The following is a 26,048-nucleotide window of genomic DNA, read 5'->3' as shown; positions in this document are numbered from 1 at the left end:
AGTTCGTGCGTAAGATGAGGTTGCTGCCTCGACACCAGTTTCACGTTGGTCTAGTATTTATAAACAACTGGCGACCTCGGCGACACGATTAATTATAGTAACTGAGTTCACTCGCAAACCAGATTATTCGATTGCCGAGGGCAAATGCTGATCATGGACTAAGCTGGCGCGTTCTCCATTGCGAATGGGCGAGTGTTTATTTTTACACTAACGGTGTGAGGCACTCAGACAGTAAATGACTAAATTAATAATCCAATAATACACCACAAATAATCACCTGAAATTTGGTTATTTATTGCATTATGTAACCTTTTTGATGCTGGAGCTCATCTGTTTGTCATTTAATTATACTCGTATTTAAAACAAAATTAGATAATAATCCTCATATTTTAATTATTTAATCCATGTTTTCATTATCTGCAAGAAGTTGCAAATATAAATTTAATTAAAATATTGATTACTTTATTAAACCGCGCGGAATATGCACGTAACGAAACGCAGAACCGTGGGATTAAACGATATTGCCGCAATCCCAAACGATTCGCCGTGGAGTGTAACGGCAGGCCTAAGGTATTTTTAGAAAGTAACAGAAAGAGTCTCAAGTCTTTGGAACCGGTACATATGTCATTTAAAGTTACGTTACACAACGTAATTGTAGATATCCGAAAACACTACAACGAAAATAGAAAAAAAAAAAACAGTGGTAAGATATGGGCTAAAGGGCTGGGATTCCTAAGACTATTTTTACGCACACGACACCTTTCGAAGAAAATGATGAGGTTGTCCCCCTGAACGGTGGGGGGCGTGTGTCTTATATCCCATCTAGCTCAACTGAACACGCATTCGACGGCTACCAGACGCGCTGCAACTTAATCTGGCGATGCAGTTGCTGTAGCTGTAACCGAAAAACTGAGGCTACAAACAGATGCTTATTATGTGTGAAAATGTAAAGCGTTTGAAGGTATGGCCTCACGCAAGCATCACTAACTTTGTGTATTACATATTTGTAACAATATTGCGTTTTTTGCATACAGTTCTTTAATTTTTTTGAATACAGTGAATATTCGTATAATCCTATTTATCTTATTTACCATATTTGTAACTAGTATTTTCTACGGCAGTCAGGTATCTCGAATGAAACAACAAGTTCACTGTTACCAGTCACTATTTATTTTTAAGCACGAGGCATTTCGAACGTTTAAACGTCTATCATCAAGTGGACTCACATGTGTTTGTTTGTATGTGTGTGTGTGTTTTGCGTTACGATTTTGTGGTAACTTGTGGCATTGTCTCCAGTGGTCACAGGTTTCTTTCTCTACTTCTAGCAGTTTCTATACACCATCTTAGTTTAGAAAATATGACAGTTTACATATGATGTGTTACGACAGAGAAAGAAAGTTACCCCAAAATCTTAACACAACACACACGTTATACCAACACATGTAAATCCACAATGTGATGGACGTTTAAACCTTCGAAACGCTTCGTGGAACTAAATGAACAGCGACGGGTAACAGTAAACTTGTTTCATTCGATGTCAATAACAGTGATGGTAGAGTCTAACCTAAAATGTTCGCATTTAAAGTGAGGTATGTAATAACGAGACGAAGCCAATAGTGACGATGCGTATCCTAATAATTCAATCCGCCACACCTCATACTTTTTACATAGCCTTTTCAGCTTACTGTCAGTTCCTATTTCGGCTCTCGTGCACTGGAAAATCAGGTGCTGGCGTCTTCAGGAAAATATTCTAAGAGCAATGCAGGGCCGGGTTATATTCTTTACCTAACACTGTTCGGTGTAGTCGATTTGTTTTAGAAACACTAACAAGATTTTCTTATTTTTCTTGCTCCATGCAGAAATATCCTTTAGAAAATTATTCTCGAATCTTGGATTGTGCGGGAGTCATAGTTACTGACAGACATGAAATGTGTTCACTATCGCTATTTCCGTCACAAGCTGGTTACCACAAATATTTCTTTTGTGGGTTGGCTAAATCTTCATGCTCGTAGCTCACCTGATAAAATATAAGCTCTAATATGTTTTTGAAAGTGTGTTTCCGTATTTTAGCAGGACGCACAGCATACGAATATACGCTTTCATGACTAGAATCAGATTCAAAATGAAGTTTAGGGTTCAACTTCCCGCCGATGACGAGGCCAGTGAAGCTATTGCCTGGACGATTTCTTTAATAAGGTCAAAGTCAAGTTCCTGCCCCGTCACCTAGGCAATAAGCTATCATTTCATCTTTTTTAATCTAGTTATCGACTAAACATTTAAATTTAGCCTTCATTCTCTTATTAAAATCTCCCGTTTCAGACTTCATTCGAAAAAAAAATAGTGTCCATTTTTAATTTTCTAATAACCACCTTTTCTGAAAATCTGGAAGAGACGGAAAATCGAAGGGAGCAACATGGGAAAGGCATTATTAGCTCGAAATAGCAGTGGATTTTTGCGTTTTAGTAGCGTCATATCGCGAAGATATCTATTCTTTTGCTGAAACAAGCGATAGAAATAATCTCCGATAAGAACTGCTCGAGTACATACCAATTTTCCGAAAGAAATCACAAAGTATTTCGGTTTATCATCCAGCTTCTGCGTAGTATGTTATGAAAGAGCTACTAGGAATCCTGGAAGAATGCGGAAGGCTTTTGTCCGTAAATATCTCTCTGCAGACGACGGGTCTGCTCTCAAAACACTCCGACAGGTACCAATAAATAGCCAAAGGCGGTCGTAATATGTATGTAAATTAAAAATAAGGGGCGCTTCAGCTGCTTTAGCCGGCAGGCGGCGTATTCGTACGACCAAGGCAATAAATTTGATGTAAAGTGTGACTCGGGACGACCGATATAGTGCCGAAGGAAACGTAAACATGGGGTGGCGTGGATGGAGGGACGGACGGAGGTAGGGGAAGGGGGGGGGGGGAGGAGAGAGGGAGGGAGGGAGAGAGAGAGAGAGAGAGAGATTGGGCGTGGGTGACAAAGGGATCGCCCACACAGAAGCGCCACGCTGAGAGCTGCTGCCAAAGGCGCTTTAGACAATTCAGCCACATGCTCAAAATATGCTGCACGCTGTGTCGTCGTAAGTTACGAATCAAAGCGACTTCCATAAAACGTCCTCAGTTCACCGGAATGGTGGCGAAAATCAAGTTCGGCTCAAATGGCACTGAAGCGAGCTCTCGGTGTACCCCACGGAGAGAGAGATTTGCGACTGAATGACGCTACCTTAAGCACAGAGAGGTGTACTCTATTTTAAACACTCCATTTTTATCTGCGTTCCTGTAGAAGTGGACGACACGAGCGGTAAACTTAAATTTAAGTTGAAAGGCTTCACTGGTGCATACGTCTTCCGTGTACAAGATCAAAAACTTGCTTTCCTGTCGTTTATTTTTAATAAGTAGGCAGTGAATTATATAGATTTAGCGTCGCTTTCCATGAGTAAGCGTATTTTATTCTGATACTCACAAGAAAAGAGATAAGTAAGTACTGCCTCGTAATACATAAAATATCGGATATCAAGGTAAACTTCCCAAAGGTGCCTCCTATTTGATGGAGGTCACTGTTTTCAGTCCCGCCTTGGGCATGGGTGTGAGTGCGGGTTTAGTTTACTGAATGCATCCTTCGGAGCGACAAAACAATTACAGAAGAAGGTTATACATTTGTGTGACGAATATAATACAAATAAGTATCTCAACAATGTAAAAAACAGACGACTTCGCAAATACAGCATGTGATAACTGTGACGGCAGTGCTGAGCAGCCAATAGCTAATTTAATTTTTCTTTAAATGGCGTATGAAGTCGGATAGCGCGATTTTACCAAGAACTGTAGAGTACTGTGTGATTTGTTCCCGACACTTTTTGGAAGTCCAGAAGAAATTTACATCTCCATGAATTCACTAACCAACAAACGGCTGTTTTGTTACAAGCGTGTTTCAATCTACTATTCTTTTCCCTCTGAAGAACATCGACGAGAAGATAGGTCGGCGACGTGTTTGTTTCCTAAGACTATTATTAATGCACAATATGATTCTTACTATAGATCAATTTACCAATTGGCTGTCTATAAGAATACGTCGTATTGTTGCATTTACGAGGTATTATTTGTATTTCAATTATGAGAGGGCCCACATTTGAAATTGCTGTTACAGGCTAATTAAGGCTACATAACGTTCCATCTGTTCCTGCTCTCTCACTTTCTCTCTGTCCTGTTTTCCCCATGCTGGAGGTGCAAAGGCGGACAACGTTTTGACTTCTACCGACTATCGCGCACATCGTACCACACCGTTCAAAAAAATGGCTCTGAGCATTATGGGACTTAGCTTCTGAGGTCATCAGTCTCCCAGAACTTAGAACTACTTAAACCTAACTAACCTAAGGACATCACACACATCCATGCCCGAGGCAGGATTCGAACCTGCGACCGTAGCAGCAGCTCGGATCCGGACTGAAGCTCCTAGAACCGCTCGGCCACCGAGGCCGGCCAACCATTAAAGATGCACATCAGACTTGAGCGTTGCACATTGAGGGAGGACATCAAACAGAATAACCCTTACGAACTCCCAGGAAACCTTCGCGCCGGCCGGAGTGGCCGTGCGGTTCTAGGCGCTACAGTCTGGAACCGAGCGACCGCTACGGTCGCGGGTTCGCATCCCGCCTCGGGCATGGATGTGTGTGATGTCCTTAGGGTAGTTAGGTTTAATTAGTTCAAAGTTCTAGACGACTGATGACCTCAGAAGTTAAGTCGCATAGTGCTCAGAGCCATTTGAATCATTTTTTAAAAACCTTCGCCGTGACTTTAACGGCTGAGGGTGTGGACTTGAACTTTTTCTTCGGAGGAGAGGTGGTGTGGCGCTACTCCATGGATTGCTGTTTTGCTTCCTGTTCGAAGTGATGAATCCATGTTACATCGCCTGTGAAGATGTTCCACAAAAAAATTGTCACAATCATCCTCGCAACGCGCAAGTAATTCCGCACAGATGGTCCTTCGTTGCTCTTAATGGTTTTCTGTAGGGACATGGAACCACGCGGGCACACCCCTTTGAGCACCCCAACTCGTGGGCGAGTGTTCTAGCACTACCAACAGAGACATACAGTTGGCAGCGAGGTGTTTGAATGCGATCCGCCCATCGCTTCGAATGAGAGTGTCCGCACGTTCTAACATCGCAGGAGTCGTAGCCGCGTGCGGCGCCGGCCGCTGTGGCCGAGCGGTTCTAGGCGCTTCAGTTCGGAACCTCTCGACCGCTACGGTCGCAGGTTCGAATCCTGCCTCGGGCATGGATGTGTGTGATGTCTTTAGGTTAGTTAGGTTTAAGTAGTTCTAAGTTCTAGGGGACTGATGTCTTCAGATGTTAAGTCCCATAGTTCTCAGAGCCATTTGAACAGTGTGCGGCTGGCGGGCACGGGGTAGATCTGACAGGTTTGCGGGGCCTTGCGATGATGACAGACGCTTCGCCCTAAGACTTATCGTGCTTTCATTCCCTATCAGGTCTCTGCAAACACTCTGCAAGCGCATATGAATGTTTGAGATGCTCTAGTCTTCCGCCAAAAGAAACTCAGTGACAGCTCTCAGTTTGGAACGCACCTCCATTACAGAAGGCATTTTGAAGGCTATGCATAGCGCCGCCACGTATCGGGACTTCATGAAATATAGGGGATGAAGCGCGAATATTTCACGATGTCCCATAATAAATTCCGTATTTTTTGAACTGACACTGGTCGCGAAAAACATGTGTTGCATTACTTACTGAACGCCTCTCGTACTTTGGAGGACGGGGCATAACTAAAGCTGGAGAGTTGCACATGTGATCACACCGATGTCGATTTTCCTATCTTTGATGTCCATTTCCCACCAAAAATTTGCACGAAACGAAACTTTCGTACACAATTTTTGTATTATCAGTATGCATGCGAATTTTGGTTCACCCTGTACAACACCGTAAGATGCTGTTTAAATTGTTTTTTCATACCCTGTTATTCTCTAATGCGCTGGATAATGGTCTTTGAGCGAAACTGGTCGCACATTAAAGAATAATTTAAACAAAAGCTTACGATGTTGTACAAGGTCATTTCTAAAGTTCATCAAAGCTGTGGTAAACAACTAACAAAATGTATTTTGGCATCCGCTTAAGTTTCCGGTTGCTTTAACGATACCAAAAGATCTAACTCAAAAGACGCAGGAGAGCAGAAAGAAGGTGAGTGCCAGTAAATTCCCCCACTCACGATTTTTCAAAAGAATTATGTTTAAAGTTTACCAGAAGTCGCTAAGTCCTCTCATTAGAAAACGATGGATAACCATAGTCTGGTTAATTTGCGCTCCGTTTCAAGCAAAAGCTAGTTTTTCATGCGTCTCCATGTTAATAATGTCATATCTCCTGAACTATGTACTGTACAATGATATAGTTTTGCATATCACCCGGTGATATATGTGGATACCGTTTGCAAAATGTGTTGGGAATAGAGCTAATAGTAAAGAACTAATAAATTACAATATCATGTCAGACGCTGAAGTTTTACTACATGAGCAGCGAAAATGTAGGCAGCGACAATTTTTTTTCGTTTCATCATGCTTCTTGAAGGTTTGAAATTATGTGTAAAGTTCGTTGGAAATCTATAAATGCTCTCATTCAGAAATTTCTTTTTCTTTCTTTCTTTCTTTGTGCCTTGTCGCGCGCTAACGCGGGGTCAGCCGTGTTATTTCGGATTTGGCAGTGTTAGTTGCGGAGGGGCCGGCGGTTTGGCCGAGCGGTTCTAGGCGCTACGGTCTGGAGCCGCGCGACCGCTACGGTCGCAAGTTCGAATCCTGCCTCGGGCATGGATGTGTGTAATGTCCTTAGGTTAGTTAGGTTTAAGTAGTTCTAAGTTCTAGGGGAATGATGACCTCAAATGTTAAGTCCTATACTGCTCAGCGCCACTTGAACCATTTGAACCAAGTTGCGGAGGGTGGGTGGATACCCTTCCTACCGCACCCCGAACCCTGGGACGTAAGTAATGTACCCCAGCTGTCTGCATCTAGCGTAATCCATGAAATAGTGCGAACGTGTTCAAATGTCTGTGAGCCGTGTAACTGAGGCGGAATGTGGGGACCAACCCGGTATTCACCTAGTGGGATGTGGGGAACCGCCGAAAAACCACATCCAGGCAGGCCGGCATACCGGCCCACGTCGCTAATCCGCCGGGCGGATTCCATTCGGGTCCGGCGCACTTACCCCAGCCCAGGAAGCAGCGCATTAGCGCTCTCAGCTACCCCGGCGTGTGCTCTCATTCAGAAATACTTGATGAATATGCGGCGGTTAGTGTTTAACGTCCCGTCGACAACGAGGTCATTAGAGACGGAGCGCAAGCTCGGGTTAGGGAAGGATTGGGAAGGACATCGGCCGTGCCCTTTCAAAGGAACCATCCCGGCATTTGCCTGAAACGATTTAGGGAAATCACGGAAAACCTAAATCAGGATGGCTGGAGACGGGATTGAACCGTCGTCCTCCCGAATGCGAGTCCAGTGTGCTAACCACTGCGCCACCTCGCTCGGTTTGATGAATATACACTCCTGGAAATGGAAAAAAGAACACATTGACACCGGTGTGTCAGACTCACCATACTTGCTCCGGACACTGCGAGAGGGCTGTACAAGCAATGATCACACGCACGGCACAGCGGACACACCAGGAACCGCGGTGTTGGCCGTCGAATGGCGCTAGCAGCGCAGCATTTGTGCACCGCAGCCGTCAGTGTCAGCCAGTTTGCCGTGGCATACGGAGCTCCATCGCAGTCTTTAACACTGGTAGCATGCCGCGACAGCGTGGACATGAACCTTATGTGCAGTTGACGGACTTTGAGCGAGGGTGTATAGTGGGCATGCGGGAGGCCGGGTGGACGTACCGCTGAATTGCTCAACACGTGGGGCGTGAGGTCTCCACAGTACATCGATGTTGTCGCCAGTGGTCGGCGGAAGGTGCACGTGCCCGTCGCCCTGGGACCGGACCGCAGCGACGCACGGATGCACGCCAAGACCGTAGGATCCTACGCAGTGCCGTAGGGGACCGCACCGCCACTTCCCAGCAAATTAGGGACACTGTTGCTCCTGGGGTATCGGCGAGGACCATTCGCAACCATCTCCATGAAGCTGGGCTACGGTCCCGCACACCGTTAGGCCGTCTTCCACTCACGCCCCAACATCGTGCAGCTCGCCTCCAGTGGTGTCGCGACAGGCGTGAATGGAGGGACGAATGGAGACGTGTCGTCTTCAGCGATGAGAGTCGCTTCTGCCTTGGTGCCAATGATGGTCGTATGCGTGTTTGGCGCCGTGCAGGTGAGCGCCACAATCAGGACTGCATACGACCGAGGCACACAGGGCCAACACCCGGCATCATGGTGTGGGGAGCGATCTCCTACACTGGCCGTACATCACTGGTGATCGTCGAAGGGACACTGAATAGTGCACGGTACATCCAAACCGTCATCGAACCCATCGTTCTACCATTCCTAGACCGGCAAGGGAACTTGCTGTTCCAACAGGACAATGCACGTCCGCAGGTATCCCGTGCCACCCAACGTGCTCTAGAAGGTGTAAGTCAACTACCCTGGCCAGAAAGATCTCCGGATCTGTCCCGCATTGAGCATGTTTGGGACTGGATGAAGCGTCGTCTCACGCGGTCTGCACGTCCAGCACGAACGCTGGTCCAACTGAGGCGCCAGGTGGAAATGGCATGGCAAGCCGTTCCACAGGACTACATCCAGCATCTCTACGATCGTCTCCATGGGAGAATAGCAGCCTGCATTGCTGCGAAAGGTGGATATACACTGTACTAGTGCCGACATTGTGCATGCTCTGTTGCCTGTGTCTATGTGCCTGTGGTTCTGTCAGTGTGATCATGTGATGTATCTGACCCCAGGAATGTGTCAATAAAGTTTCCCCTTCCTGGGACAATGAATTCACGGTGTTCTTATTTCAATTTCCAGGAGTGTAGTTTGGGTAATTTTCACGCAGGCAGTTACGCTGCCTGGACACACACACACACACACACACACACACACACACACACACACACACACACACACACACACACACAATTTCTAACTGCACTACTTGTCTTATTTTGTTCAGCCTTTAAGGAACGAAAGGAGTTTGGGTTTAACGTCACGTCGATATCCAGGTCAAAAGAGACGGAGTACAAACTCGGATTAGGGAAGGAAATCAGCTGTGCTCTTTCAAAGGACCATCCCGGTATTTGCCTGGACCTATTTAGGGAAATCGCGGAAAACCTTAATCTGCATGGCCGGACGCGTGTTTGAACCGTCGTCCTCCCGAATGCGAGTCCAGTGTGGTAACTACTGTGCTACATCGCTCGGTGTTGTTAAACATTTTAACTTAACCCATTGGCTGCCATGGGGGATCACATACTTTAACCCGCCTCTTATTGCCATTTGTCTGTCTAGGAGAAAAGTAGGTCGTTTAATTCTTCCGTAGGATGTCGTAGTGATCACGGGAGTGCTTCGTGTTCAGCATATACTTGCTCAGGGTGGCGATTCTTCTGGAAAACCTGGAATTCTCTGCGAATTACATTTTACCTGGAAAAATTCAAGGAAATCTCAGGGAATTTCAGGAACTTTATAAATTTATTTTTGCTGTATTCTATAAATCACCAATTTTTTAAATGCATGATGTCTCAATTACGTGAATATTATTCCGCATAAATTAACGATGTTTAAAAACTGCGGTTAAACTACTGCTTATGGTTGGTATATAGCTCAGCAAAAAGGAAAGAAAAATCATTACTGCAGTACGTCCCCCCCCCCACCTTCCCCCACACCCTCACTATTAATTTATGAGGAGCTTCTTCACACCATCTTCTTCCACACATCTGAAATACTCAGGAATTTTTTTTTTCCAAATTTGAGTAGCCACCCTGTTTCCCGCTCCTCTTATCAAAAATGCGTGAGTTCTGAAGGCAGATCATACGTTGCAGATCGAGACTTATTTTGGTCTTCGTGATTTTTTGGTTGTTTCTTGGTGAGTGTTGATGACGGTATTAGCACTTCTTTTCATGTCAATGTAATTTGCATGGGGACAATGGACACGAATCTCCGTTTGGGCATCGGATTCAAATTTGAAATTTCTAAAAAAAAAAAAAAAATATTCCCTGCAGTATTTTTCTTAGTGTTTGGATGCAAATGGACAGTAATAAGGGAAAATATTAAAAAAAAATAAGTTTATGTAACTCTTAATGAGTAGATCATGGCAGCACTTTAAATTTTTGAATTCCGTCAATTATTAGACGAAATACTGAAAGTCAAAATTTTGTTGTCTCTGGAAGCTGTTAGCTAGGCAACCTGCAACTCCGACCGAGCACAATTTTGTAATATAGACAGTATTTAGCATTGAAAATGTGTTACATGTGAATGGATATCTAGGGCCGCTTCGATATCAAAATTATACATGCGCTAAAATAGAGTTTAAGTTGCTTGAGTGGTTGTAGAACCCTGAGAAATTCTTGTAGCGAAGTTTGGAAACGAGGCGACGGCATTAATTCCGTTACGACCTCATCTCGGCAGACGGCGGAAAGAGTTGCGGTAAAGCCGTGAGCACGGCCGGCGACCACGCCGGCAGGCATCTTATCAGGCCCCCGCCTTTCCCTCTGTGCCGCCACGCCGCAGATAAAAGGTCCGACCGCCGACAACCTCAACTCCCCCCCACCATCCCCACCCTTCCCCCCACCAAACCCACTATTTCCCCGCCGGACGCCACGGCGCCAGTCTTACGCCGGCTTCTGTGTTATCAGCTGAGCGGCGTCTTGTAATGTCGCGCATTATCTTCCCTCAGACTCCAGACAAATCGCCAACTGACTCATGGCATGAGCTGTCATACAAGCGATAGGGTCATATTTCTCCGTCAATATGAGATTTAGGAACATCTTACTACGATTGTCTTGCAATTAATTAGATACTGAAATGCGCCACGCACTTGATCCCACGAAAGAGAGACATGTCCGAGCTAAATCGAAAGCACTAGCCGAACTAAAAACCTGACACTTTGACGGTTTTTTCCCCTTCAGCGAATGACGTAAGCCTGTATTTCCGTCAGATACACGGTACGTTAATTTTATTACACATATAAGCACTAACTCACTCGACCGCTACGGTCGCAGGTTCGAATCCTGCCTCCGGCATGGATGTGTGTGATGTCCTTGGGTTAGTTCGTTAGTTCGGCTTAAGTAGTTCTAAGTCTAGGGGGCTGATGACCTCCGAAGTTAAGTCCCATCGTGCTTAGAGCCATTTGAGCCATTTGAACTGAATTTCGATAATTGCAGCTTATCAGCATAAATTGTGTTTACATTTGCTACAAGACAGAGTAAAGACCTTTACGCAAGACACCTTTAAAATCAACAGCTGCAGTTCCATCTTCTTAGTGTCATTAATATCTGTAGGTGTATCGTGCGACCTGTCGGATAACGGGCGTCTCTCCTAAAAGTCGTCAGGTGAATTTTCTCCGGTGTCTCGGAAGATGTTTGTAGTTCCTTTTATGCTACGTATATCTGGGGACAGCCCAAAGAGTTACAGCTCACCACGAATTTCATGCGACGTTTATATCGACGAAAAGTGTCGGTTTCTTTCCAGTTGCAAACTAAACGATCTTTTTAAGTGGAATTTCACCTGTCCTTAAAATATAGCAGTCCTAAATTAGTCTAGGGCGGTATACGTATTATGGGTACATACTGACAGTGACAGTAGAACACGAAGATTATCCACTACTCAAGCAGTGACAGCATCCTGGCCCGCGCCGACTGTTATCGCTACGCAGCAGCACTGCTCTGTCTGTGCTGGAGTACTGATTATTCTTTGTGTTTTACTATCGCTATTAATATATATCAATGACACGAACATCGCACTAGGCCAATTTGGGACTGCTCTACTGAATAGGCACGTAAAATTCAGCTTTAAAAATAATTCTGTTTGTAACAGGAAATAAACCAACTCTTCCTCGTCGACAATTGAACGTCGCATGAAACACGTGTCTAGCTACGCATTGCAAAAAAGAAATTGCAAATATCTGCCAAAACAGAGAAAATGCGCCTGATGAGTCTTAGGAGAGAGATCCTGAATGCGTCACTGACCAGCAGTCGAAAGTGCTGAAATGCCAACGACGATTTATGTCAAGTGTTTATAGTGAATAGTTACACGCACTGGTACTAATGCTGTATAACAGTAGCCACGAATAACTTCTGTTGGTCTCATGATAAATAAGTAGGTCTCATGATAAATAACTATTGATGCAGACCGTTGTCGGGTATCTGCCGTGTAAGTTGCGAAGCATGGTTGCCAACTCCTTTGAACACTGCCCACGTGTGATCCAAGATGGGCATCGTTATTTCCATCATTTGCGCTATCCTAGTCTGTAAGTCATCATGGACTATTTCTGTTTGGTGGCCGAGCGGTTCTAGGCTCTACAGTCTGGAACCGCGTGACCGCTACGGTCGCAGGTTCGAATGCTCCCTCGGGCATGGATGTGTGTGATGTCCTTAGGTTAGTTAGGTTTAAGTAGTTCTAAGTTCTAGGGGACTGATGACCTCAGAAGTTAAGTCCCATAGTGCTCAGAGCCATTTGAACCATTTGAACTATTTCTGTTTGACGTACGACGCCATCAACTTTTAACATTCGCTATTCAAGATTACGCCTTCGGAATTCTTGCGTAAATTCGAGAAAAATAGTCACAGTGTTCTTTCTCAGACCACAAGGGATCTAGCACAGAACACGCCAGTTTAAATAACGGGTGTCCTTCCATCGTTTCTGTTACGTGTATTTTGGGTCAGTCCACTGAAAGATTGCTAATTTGGCGTTTCATACTTCGTCCTTTGTTACCGAAAGATGCTGCTTTTCAACCAAAATGTCTATACTGTGACGTTGTGTATTCAGTCGATAGAGAAAACTCAAATTAGTCTGGTACGATATGCAGTCCACAGATATTTACTGACGATGACCGCAAAACACAGGATGCGAGTAACTCAGGTCAAGAAATAAGCAAGCAGATACTCTTATACGAACGCATCCTCTCGCACTGACACGGTCTACAACATGCTACAAGTTGTTCAACGTTCTACGAGCTTTCGGCTCAATACTCTTCGACCAGTGCCAAATAGGAACTCACTGTAGTGTCGATACCTTCGACCTCATATAGCCGTGGGCATGTCGTGACGTCACCGGTGAATATTGTATGATTCGGGGATGGGCAGAGCAGCAGCGACGTCAGAGCCAGCATCAAGGCTATATACGGACGCGCGACGATACGGCACTGAGTTTCCACTTGACACTGACTGCAGAGAACGCCACCGAAATCTCGTGGAACTTTATTACGGCGCTCTTACGTTGGCATTTAATAGAAGTACACCATCTGCCTGTCAACATAAATTTCACTTTATCTATGATTAACGACGACGCGTTTCAATAGCAAGTACCTAAAAATATATAGTATTGAGCAACTGAAGTGGATAAACTGCTGCAGCCAGTCCCTTCAGAAACCAGTTTCAACTCCGAAATGGGTCGAATACCGTAAAAATTGTAAAGTACGAACTCGACTCAACCGACAAATTTGGAAGTATTTTGGAATGAGAGGCTCGAGTTCTCTGGCAGTTAGTTACAGAGTAACTTGTGTCTTATTTGGATACATGCCTCTATTCAGACATGGTGCTTAGCGCTGACAATACTAATGCCCATTATTACTCATCGTCCTCAAGCTTACACTAGTAATGGAGTATTCAAACATTACAGGATTCTTTTTCCTATTCATCTGCATTAATTTACATTTATCTATATTTAGAGTTAGCTGCCATTCTTTACACCAATCACAGATGCTGTCCAAGTCATCTTGTATCCTCCTACAGTCACTCAACGACACCTTCCCGTACACCACAGCATCATCAGCAAACGGCCGCACATTGCTATCCACCCTCCAAAAGATCATTTATGTAGATAGAAAACAACAGCGGACGTACCACACTTCTCTGGGGCACGCCAGATGATACCCTCACCTCCGATGAACACTCACCATCGAGGACAACGTACTGGGTTCCATTACTTACGAAGGCAAATGTCAGAAGAAACAGAGAAAATGCGCCTGACGACTCTTAGGAGTGACACACAGTACAGTGGACGAAGACAGTGGGTTGTTACTGACAAGGGAACCTCCCCATCGCACGCCCCTCAGATTTAGTTATAAGTTGGCACCGTGGATGGGCCTTGAAAAACTGAACACAGATCAATCGAGAAAACAGGAAGAAGTTGTGTGGAACCATAAAAAAAATTAGTAAAATATACGAATTGAGTAGTCCATGTGCAAGGTATACAACATCAAGGAACATGTGAGTTCAGAAGTGCCGTGGTCCAGTGGTTAGCGTGAGTAGCTGCGGAACGAGAGGTCCTTGGTTCAAGTCTTCCCTCGTCTGAAAATTTGATTTTCGCAAAGTTATGATCTGTCCGTTCGTTCATTGACGTCTCTGTTCACTGTAATAAGTTTAGTGTCTGTGTTTTGCGACCGCACCGCAAAACCGTGCGATTAGTAGGCTAAAGGACGTGCCTCTCCAATGGGAACCGAAAACATTTCATCGCAAGGTTATAGGTCAACCGATTCCTCCACAGGAAATCACGTCTGATATATTCTACACGACACTGGTGAGGGCATGTGCGTCACTTGACAGGAATATGTTGTCGACCCACCTAACTTGTACACTTGGCGAATGGGTAAACAGATTCTTCTACCTTGCCCGATTTAGGTTTTCTTGTGGATGTGATAATCACTCCCAAAAAAGTGATGAAAACATAAGAGTTTGTCACATGAACTGCAACAAATGAATGCAACAGTTTCACAGTCGCACAATTTTTTCCCTGTACTCTGTCAAAACACGTGTTTTTAACGTTTTCAGCCGGCCGCGGTGGTCTAGCGGTTCTAGGCGCTCAGTCCGGAATCGCGGGACAGCTACGGTCGCAGGTTCGAATCCTGCCTCGGGCATGGATGTGTGTGATGTCCTTAGGTTAGTTAGGTTTAATTAGTTCTAAGTTCTAGGCGACTGATGACCTCAGAAGTTAAGTCGTATAGTGCTCAGAGCCATTTGAACCATTTTTTAACGTTTTCAAATTTTTCCATGTGTAGATCGTCAAATCCTGCATATGTCCAAGCAAATCTGAACATGTCCTGGAATTTTGGAGAGCGAAGTTGATTATGTGTGAGTGCCTGAACTTTGATAATTGTCTGAAAATAAAAACTTAAACTTTTCATTCGAGGGAAGACTTGAACCAAGGACCTCTCGTTCCGCAGCTGCTCACGCTAACAACGGGACCACGGCGTCCCTGACCTCACACTATCCTTGATGTTGCTTATCTTGTGCTTGGATAACTCAGTTTGTATATTTTGCTTATTTTTTCATAGTTTCACACAACTTCTTCCCGTTTTCTCGATTGATCTGTGTTGTTTTTCAAGGCCTATCCACTGTGCCAACTTACGAGGTGCATTCAAGTTCTAAGGCCTCCGATTTTTTTCTCCGGACTGGGAAGAGATAGAAACATGCGCATTGTTTTAAAATGAGGCCGCGTTCATTGTCAATACGTCCCAGAGATGGCAGCACCGTACGGCAGATGGAATTTTATCGCCAGCGGCGAGAATGACAACTGTTTTAAATACTTAAAATGACGACGTTTTCCTTACTTGAACAGCGTGCAATCATTCGTTTTCTGAATTTGCGTGGTGCGAAACCAATTGAAGTTCATCGACAGTTGAAGGAGACATGTGGTGATGGAGTTATGGATGTGTCGAAAGTGCGTTCGTGGGTGCGACAGTTTAATGAAGGCAGAACATCGTGTGACAACAAACCGAAACAACCTCAGGCTCGCACAAGCCGGTCTGACGACATGATCGTGAAAGTGGAGAGAATTGTTTTGGGGGATCGCCGAATGACTGTTGAACAGATCGCCTCCAGAGTTGGCATTTCTGTGGGTTCTGTGCACACAATCCTGCATGACGACCTGAAAATGCGAAAAGTGTCATCCAGGTGGGTGCCACGAATGCTGACGGACGACCACATGGCTGCCCGTGTGGCATGTTGCCAAGCAATGTTGACGTGCAACAACAGCATGAATGGGACTTTCTTTTCGTCGGTTGTGACAATGGATGAGAGGTGGATGCCATTTTTCAATCCAGAAACAAAGCGCCAGTCAGCTCAATGGAAGCACACAGATTCACCGCCACCAAAAAAATTTCGGGTAACCGCTAGTGCTGAAAAAATGATGGTGTCCATGTTCTGGGACAGCGAGGGCGTAATCCTTACCCATTGGGTTCCAAAGGGCACTAAGGTAACAGGTGCATCCTACGAAAATGTTTTGAAAAACAAATTCCTTCCTGTACTGCAACAAAAACGTCCGGGAAGGGCTGCGCGTGTGCTGTTTCACCAAGACAACGCACCCGCACATCGAGCTAACGTTACGCAACAGTTTCTTCAAAGTTGTTATCTTTGAAGTGATTCCTCATGCTCCCTACTCACCTGACCTGGCTCCTAGTGACTTTTGGCTTTTCCAACAATGAAAGACACTCTCCGTGGCCGCACATTCACCAGCCGTGCTGCTATTGCCTCAGCGATTTTCCAGTGGTCAAAACAGAGTCCTAAAGAAGCCTCCGCCGCTGCCATGGAATCATGGCGTCAGCGTTGTGAAAAATGTGTACGTCTGCAGGGCGATTACGTCGACAAGTAACGCCAGTTTCATCGATTTCGGGCGAGTAGTTAATTAGAAAAAAAAATCGGAGGCCTTAGAACTTGAATGCACCTCTTATAACTAAATCTGAGGGGGGGGGGGGGGGGGTGCGATGGGGAGGTTCCCTTGTGAGTACTTCAACCTTAAAGTTCAGTAACAGTATGTTGACAATGACAGTTTAGTAAGATAAATAGGGACTTACCGTTAGGACGCACTGGTGACTGGGAGAGATGAAGTCGAGCCCGCGGCTTCCGCTGCCGCTGAAGCACTTCTTGATGTTCTGCATGAACTTGCGGCGGATGGCCTTGAGCGAGTAGACGCAGAGCGCGCTGGAATCGGCGGGCTTGCTGGAGACTTCGCCCTCGCTGTGGTCGCTCTCGGAGAAGACGGCGAACAGCACGTCGTCCTGCGCGTTGATGCCCAGGTCAGAGGCCAGGTCGGAGCCGGGCTTGCCCACGTACGCGGCCTGCACCAGGTTGTACGGCCTGCCGCCCTCGCTGATGCAGTCGATGGGGATCTCTGTGTACGAGTAGTAGTTCTCGTCGTCGTGGCAGACGCGCACCAGCTTGGAGATGAAGGGCGACGGCGACGTGTGCTTCATCTGCGTCGTGAGGAAGTAGCTAAAGCCCTCCGAGCTGAAGCCGTACACGTAGTGGATGGGGTAGCGCTCGCGCGCCAGCGAGTTGACGAACATGCGCGTGCCCGTCGTGACGGCCGTCTCGGCGATCATGAACATCTTGTCGCGGTCGAGGCTGCGCGACGACACGGCTGGCACCTCGGACCGGTACGGCGAGTTGCCGGTGTAGGTGACGCCCACGTACATAACCTGCGTCACCGGAGGGTTCGGGGGCCCCGGCGCGATGAACGCCACCGTCGACGCCGTCGAGTTGTTGGCGACGACCGCCTCGCGCACCACCTGCGAGACGTCCGAGATGTTGTGCAGGTTGCGCACGGAGCAGATGCCCTGGAAGATGCTGCCGCACACGACGAGGCGCGTCGTCGTGTAGTCGATGACGAGCGCCTTGTTCACGTTGTCGGTGAGCTTCTTGACGACGGTGGGCGGGCAGTCGAGCACGGAGCACTCGGGCGAGTCCTCCTGCGGGCCCGTCACGTCCTTCATGACGAGCTGCAGGTCGGGCGACAACTGGTACAGCCGGTTGACGGCGCCCACGAACACGCGGCCCGTGTTCTTGTCGACGACCAGGTGGTTGAAGCGCTCGGTCGCGTCGTCGCTGAAGGTGCACACGATGTTGGCCGCGGCGCCGCCTAGCCCCAGAAACAGCCCCACGCCCAGGACCGCTAGCAGCGCTCTCATCTTCACAGCGTGCGTCACGTCATAGGACCTGGAACACATCCACACTTCCAATATAAAATTCAGTTGCAAAGCGATTTAGAAAAGATTGCTGTATGGTGTGGCAGGTGGCAGTTGACGCTAAATAACTAAAAGTGTGAGGTGATCCACATGAGTTCCAAAAGAAATCCGTTGGAATTCGATCACTCGATAAATAGTACAATTCTCAAGGCTGTCAATTCAACTAAGGACCTGGGTGTTAAAATTACGAACAACTTCAGTTGGAAAGACCACATAGATAATATTGTGGGGAAGGCGAGCCAAAGGTTGCGTTTCATTGGCAGGACACTTAGAAGATGCAACAAGTCCACTAAAGAGACAGCTTACACTACACTCGTTCGTTCTCTGTGAGAATATTGCTGCGCGGTGTGGGATCCTTACCAGGTGGGATTGACGGAGGACATCGAAAGGATGCAAAAAAGGGCAGCTCGTTTTGTATTATCACGTAATAGGGGAGAGAGTGTGGCAGATATGATATGCGAGTTGGGATGGATGTCATTAAAGCAAAGACGTTTTTCGTCGCGGCGAGATCTATTTACGAAATTTCAGTAACCAACTTTCTCTTCCGAATGCGAAAATATTTTGTTGAGCCCAACCTACATAGGTAGGAATGATCATCAAAATAAAATAAGAGAAATCAGAGCTCGAACAGAAAGGTTTAGGTGTTCGTTTTTCCCGCGCGCTGTTCGGGAGTGGAATGGTAGAGAGATAGTAGGATTGTGGTTCGATGAACCCTCTGCCAAGTACTTAAATGTGAATTGCAGAGTAATCATGTAGATGTAGAATTAATTAAACCTATATACAATCAGCAATAATTGTACTAAAGTAAGTTTCTATATTCCAAGGTTAGAAATGTTATAATCGTATCTGCCAACGCATTTTAAAAAGAGCCGGTCCCAGCAAACGACGAAAAATTTCAGTTTTTGCTTTTTTGTTTACTAAACCAGTAGATACTAGCAATTCGGAAAAGATCTGGCACTACTGGTAAATGATGTGTTCAAGGCTACTCTTCAATCTGAAGTACTCGAAAAAAAAAAATCAAAAACTTTCATTTCAGATTTCATTCCAAAAATGGAAATGAAGCCAGTTTTCTATGTTGAAACACCAGCTCCTCGACTGACCAATAACTAACAAAATAAGATTGTTAATTAATTTAAAAATCTATGTGGAATAAAAACCTGGAAACCTGAAAACAAAGCGGAAAAATTGTAAGTGGCAGTCATGTAAAAACGAGAAAGATGGAAGAAAAGTAATAAAACTGTTTTTTATTTCAAAAGTAATCACCATAGCTGTTACTACATTTATCCCACTATAGACAACACACTCAGCGCTTTCATGGAAAAATGCGGTTGCGGTTGTCTACGGAGACATGACTGTACCCAGACGTGCATTTCTCCGTCCGACGTAAATCGGGACCACGAATGTGTTTCCGCAGGGCCCGCCCACATGTTGCTCCGGTTGTTTGAAATACGCTGCAGAATTTTCAGTGGGAAGCTGTAACACATCCTCCATACAGTCCTGATTTCGCATTTTTGGAGCCCTGGAGAAAGACATTCGTGGTCGTTTTGCCTGGGACAAAGAGGTGAACATCATGGTTTCGCAAGGCAACCGCAAATATTTTTCCATGAAGGCTCTGACCGTCTCGTCCTACAGTGGGATAAATGTAGTAACTGTTATAGCGATTACTTTTCAAATAATAAAATCTTTACTTATTTTTTCCATCTGTCTCTTTTTTTCGTTTCACCACCGCTTATAATCTGAAACACAATGAAACACGTGGTCAAACAACAAGAAATCTCTCGATGGATATCAAATTCGAAAACTACGACTACGTTGTTAAATCTGAAGCAACGTAAGCTAGCGAAACATTATTCAAGTTGAACACGAAATCAACAAAAACTGCAGAAGACAGACAGAAGAATCATCATTACAATCATCAGCAGAAAAACACCAAAGCGGAAATACAGATTGCTGCCTAATGTCGTCCTTGAAGGCTATGATAGAGGCATTCATCGATAGCTTGGGATTTTAACCGCATTAGAGGTGGCAAGTTTACTTATTACTTTTTATTCAAGGACACCGTCCCGAAAGACTTCGTAACCATAATGAAGTGGTGTATCCGGAAAATGCGTCAGTAATGGATACAATGTAAAATTGGAGGATTACTTTTTCTGCCGTATATCGAGATATACAGAAACCAGGTTAGTGAAACAACTACTTTTGGAAAAACAAAAACTGAAATAATAGGTTTTAAAGAGGTCCACGATGATTTACAAATTTTAAATGTAAGAGTGCACTACGTAAAAAACACAGAAGAAAAGACGATTCTGTGGAACACACACACACACACACACACACACACACACACACACACACACTGGACTTGAACTAAAGACATTTTAAACGAAAACCATACACGTAACTAAAGAAGAAATAGCAGCCTGGTCGGAATGAATGAGAAAGCACTGGGCGCAGAAGAGGAAGCTGAAAAGCCAAATCTCTCCCTGAAAGACTTAACTGTATACGGACTGATTCATATGCTCCAATGGGGGCGCAAACTATGTAAAACGAAGACAGATTCTTGTTTAAAGTGGCGTTTATATTTCGTATTTAGGTAAATTCTGAGTATTTTTAATTCATTTTCTGAAAACTTACTGACTTAAGATTATTGTGGAACGTTATCTGAAAAAAAAAACCTAATACAAGCTTTCCAATAATTTCACAGACAATGTATCCGTGGAACACTTTCCCGCAGTTGACCAACACGCTACTAAAGGTTTCCGTTTCAGACGGGGGCACATGGATAATGTAGTATGTTTGCAGGCAATTTGTGAATCATGTTAGTTCAGCGCAAACCTGATACTGTTCACGAAAAGTTTTAAAAAAGAAGTTACCTACGAGACAGTTTATGCGTGAGTAGACATCAACTCAGACAACCAGTACGAAGAACCTTCATGGATCTAAGGATCTTAATTCTGACCATGTCGCATTTTTTATCCTATCATTCTGATTCTGTGTACGACAATAAAAACATTTCTTCAGTAAGTCAGTAACAGACAGATTTCTTGAAAACTGGCTTTAAAATGTACACGACAGCTCATGGCGGATTGTAAGTATATGTATAAACATGCTCTGATCATTGGTATCGACTGTATTTGCGCCAAGCTGTTGATACGTTTGGAAATAATCGATGTAAGGTTCACGACGGACAGCAAGAGGAACCGTCGACGTTATCTTACAGTACGTCAGATTTCTTGGTGAGGCTGGACACTGCCTTCACGTCATACATATCTATGCTCCACGTAATATAAAAATCCTTCTGATCGTCCTTTGTACTTTCAGTAGTGCTGGTGTGACCACCGGACTCAGAACTGCACTCACGGTACTACTTGCACACTGCAATTAAACGTCAAGACTTGTCCTCGCCATCTAAATAACGGCGAAGGTTTTTTAAAACATAATGGTCTTTTTCTTTCGCCATAACGAGTTTTTGGCGTTAACGGTACAATGGGATTGCCTCTTAAGCTTGCTTGATTTCTTTAAAATACGAGAGTTTATTGATACGTCAAGCAAAAATTAACTAACAACTGTGAATTTACTTTACAACACAGTCTACTTCGACGCTTGTACAGTCCGTCCAACGAGATTCCAATGTTTTCGTTCTTTTCTAGAAGGATGTTTTGTCAAATTCCACAAAATAATTTGCTATGAAAGCTATCACTTCCCGTTTGACAGAAATTTCTTCCCATCAAACAAAATTTTCAAATTAGGTAATAGGGATAAATAATTTTGATGTGAGTCCCTAGACTAAGATGGACCAGGAGCCAGTTGGAATCTCATCGATTCGCCATTATAACAGTTGCTGTGTCGGCTGCGGAGCTGTCTTAGTCCCTGTGAAAGAGCATTTTCTTGTTTGCCAATTTGAGTCTTTTGTAGTCAAATTCTATTTTCAGAGATTCAGTAGTAGAGAAAGGTATTGGGTAGTTTGGGAGCAGTTTTTCCGAGCAGTATATCAGCATTACATATAATGAGAAACTCTGAAACGAGTAAGGATCACGTTCCCAACCGATAAAACGTTCTTCACCTTCCCCATAGATCTTTCGTAAATCTTTGTCGATGGCTCTGTCGACTTAGGTGGGTTCAGGTGACGATGGATCCTGAATTTTCCAGCAGTCATGAATGTGAGCAAAAAATTGTACGGATTGCAGCTAAATAGTGCCGAATATTGCATTAAAACGTTCTTTTGCATTCCTTGTTTCTCAAAGATAGGCAACTGTGAAAGCCAGTCCAGGATGGGCTTTGGCATTGCCAATTTTTAGTGAAGTATGTGTTTCAGATGAGATATCCGAAGTATCCGCTACATCTCGCACATTTTCTTCTGCAACCTCCTATTTCCATGTCAAACATTTCGTCAGTGGTATACTGAGTGATGACAACAGAGGCTCGAACGTGCATCGAATGCTGCGGTTCTGCGTACATCTTTAAAATGATTATTCCAGACATTATTATTTTTAAACATTAGTCCAGGGTATTTATGACTCTAGTCCAATTTGGTTTTGTCTCGCAAGGAGGCTAACAACAAACACGAAAATCGTGTATTTCAGTCTTCCGCGCTACATGACACACACAGACTACGTTGGAGGACTATCGACTAACAACGGCACATTGTATTTTTTTGAAGCGTCAAAATAGCACCGACGTAGTTTAACAAACATTTTCGCTATTTGATAGAAATTTACCTGTGTTATCAGTTTATCCTCATATGTACAGGACATCGGCGGACCAATTAGAGTATACATTTCGAATATTGCAACGAGAAACATCTATCAGCATTTGCACAATCGTCCAGAGATTTCACAGCATTGTTGATGGCATTAACTCACGACGATGTCACATATGAAAAATCTGTGTGTGTGGAAATCGGAAAGACAGAGCAGAGAAGAAAAAAAAACATACTTTACAAATTTACTTTTAAGAAATACGTATTTTTCGACAGAATCGGAAATCTATCAAGTTTGGCGCTTCGACGAACGGAAGAACAAATCCTGTTGTACATTTACGTGAATTTAAAAACAAGGTTAATGGCAACCTATTTATTTTTGCTGCCAACCAGACGTAATTAGACCACATTGTCGTTTCCTTTATGGACACATCATGACAGTCAATGATACCGACTCGAGAGTCGCGATGTGGTGGGTCTGTGTCTGTGCCGAATGCTACCACTCTTACCTGGTGCTTCATACAGACACCATTCTTGCTGTGAACATGACGGCTCTTGGCCACAGTGATTTTACACTTTCGTGCTACGTAACTTTCCAAGTAAATGTGTAATCGGTCATCAGCGGAGGTACACGCTAAATTCCTACAGAAACATCGACACTTTTCCACCACACAGGCTTCTTTTTCCTCTTATCCTTCTACCGTGGCTGTGTTCTTAAGACAAACAGGCCAAAAACACACCCTAACAAAAAGCGGCTATCAATGCTGCAGAGCTCGTACGCATATTATTTTGAGACATCGCGACAAATGTGATTATTATGTCTCAAACTCCCCAAAAAATGTTCCTGATAGATGAAGATAGCATCTGATTACAATCAACCAGTAAACTACTAAGCAAAACATGGCGTAACTTGAAGCGCGTCAGAACCGCATTTTAAACTGCAGAGGAGTTGGCACAATGATATTTCAATTTTTCTCTGTTAGCTACTGTAACAGTATAATATAATGCCAACTATTTTTTCTGAGATCTACACACGAAATCTCAGCACTCATAGCTGTCCTGTTTAAAACACGCTATTAATTGTGCAATGTGCCTGTGGTGATATTAGAAAAAAAACCCTTTTGCGGCATTTATCTATTTATTGCTTGCATGAAGCATAACAAGGAAGTCCAAAATAAATTATTATGTTTTTACAGTGGTATTATTATTATTATTATTATTATTATTATTATTATTACAAACGCACAGGTATCTATGTAAATATCAGCTAGCGCTAACTAATACAAAAAATGGTGTTCTGTGTACGTCTGAAGTTTGTGTAACATGTTCACGGAACTTTAAGGAATTTGTTCACAGTCGCGTGAAGAGGAGGTAGTTTGACACTAAACGTCTTCCTAACAGGTCCTGTCTATACGCTAGGCGTCGCCTGGCTTTTTTGCGGCTCCGAGGTTAGACCCAATGGGCTTATTTTGAGAGATGATGTAGCGTGCTGATCAGAGAAATATCACGTGTAAATAATAGCTGGCTTAATCCGTGTAACATCCACATTGATTCACGCACCATATGCGCTGAGAGAAAACTCTTTAGTAGAATGAATAAATATGGCGTTCTGGGAGCTAACAAAAGGTTACTAAACTATCACTGTTGCATTTTACAAACACTGTGACGGATAAGAGATTAATTTCCTACTCAGCAAGGTTCTACACACTTATTGTGCAGTCCCCACGTGCACTGTCCACAGACATTTTACATAGGACATATAAAACGCGTATCAGGGCCTAAGTTTCCAAGTCGTTGTCAGACTCAATTAAACGATAACAATCAGTGAAGTACAAATGACATGAGGCGCATAGCTTACGCAATCTATTTCAATGACCCAACTTTACGTTATTAAAACTGTATGTACAACTTGGAAATGATCACACAAGTGAAACTCTACTTATAGCACAAGAGTAATAAATTACTAAACATTCATCTCGAGATCATTTCCTCCAGGAAGCCGAGCGGTGTAGCCACGCGGTCAGGGGCGTCTTGCCACGGTTCGTGCGTCTCCCCCCGTCGGAGCTTCGAGTCCTCCCTCGGGCGTGTGTGTGTGTGTGTGTGTGTGTGTGTGTGTGTGTGTGTGTGTGTGTGTGTGTGTGTTGTCCTTAGCGTAAGTTAGTTTAAGTTAGATTAAGTAGTGTGTAAGCCTAGGGACCGACGACCTCGACAGTTTGGTCCCATAGGAACTTACCACCACCACCACCACCACCTCCTCCAGGAAGTTCACTCTTTGCGTCCGTGTTTGAGCAATAAATATATTTTGAGGATTCCGACTCGAGCAATACACAATTTCCTGCTTTTCCTGCTTTCCCATTCATGTCTCCCCATGGTAAGTGGATTTCATTCACTCTTTTCCTCCTTAACAGTATATTTGGTTGTTCATGTTGCTGCCTGTGTTGTTTAGTACAGCTAACATTTTTTTCGTAAATCATCATCTGCAATTTTACTGTTACTTGTAGTTATTTCCACGTTATCACAACTCTACAAACTGTTATCATAACACGCATAGTTTAAATGCTTACAATTCATTCACGAATGTGGCAACTGGAGAGCAAGGAGAAATACACTAAGACAAAAAAACTACGCACCATGAATAAATTACCCGAATGGGACAGAAATCGGTAGATGTGATGCGCATGTACAGACAAACAGTTTCAGTTTGAGTTTCAGAGAAACTTGGTGATTTATTCACAAGAAAGAGCTTCACAAATTCGGCAAGTCAATAACGCGTTGGTTCACCTCTCGAGATTATGCAAACAGTTATTCCGTTTGGCACTGATGCTACAGCGGTTGGATGAGAGATACGTGCAAAGTTCTGTCCAATTGGCGCGTTAGATCGCTGGAGCGCCCTGCCTATAATGATCCAAATTTTCTCAATCGGCGAGATATCCGGCGACCTTGCTGACCAAGGTAGGGTTTGGCAAGCACAAAGACATACAGCAGAAACTTTCGCTGTGTGGGGACGGGCATTATCTTGCTGAAACAAAAGTCCAGGATGGCTTGCCATGAAGGGCAACAAAGCGGGGCGTAGAATATTGTCGACATTCCGCTGTGATGCGACTGCAACCAAAGAGGTCCTGCTATGAAATGAAATGGCACCCCAGACTCCTGATAAAATGGAAATGCCGTGTGGCTAGGGCCTCCCGGCGGGCAGACCGTTCGCCTGGTGCAAGTCTTTGGAGTTGACGCTACTTCGGCGACTTGCGG

General features: G+C 44.4%; 1 protein-coding gene across 2 annotated transcripts in view; it reads right to left on the bottom strand.

Moving 5' to 3' along the window:
• The window catches only part of LOC126470064 (plexin-A4), a 1,004,426-nt gene that overhangs the window by 754,547 nt on the left and 223,831 nt on the right, over positions 1 to 26,048 (bottom strand). For both annotated transcript variants that reach the window (XM_050097569.1, XM_050097570.1), the window contains exon 4: positions 16,931 to 18,071. In XM_050097569.1, coding sequence (XP_049953526.1) covers positions 16,931 to 18,043 — 1,113 coding nt within the window. In that variant the 5' untranslated portion in view covers positions 18,044 to 18,071. The remainder of the gene's footprint in view (positions 1 to 16,930; positions 18,072 to 26,048) is intronic.

Source organism: Schistocerca serialis, chromosome 3, assembly GCF_023864345.2.
Source record: "Schistocerca serialis cubense isolate TAMUIC-IGC-003099 chromosome 3, iqSchSeri2.2, whole genome shotgun sequence".
Classification (NCBI taxonomy): Eukaryota; Metazoa; Arthropoda; class Insecta; order Orthoptera; family Acrididae; genus Schistocerca; species Schistocerca serialis.
The sequence above is the reverse complement of the archived record's forward strand: the minus strand, read 5'-3'. Positions and strand labels throughout refer to the sequence as shown.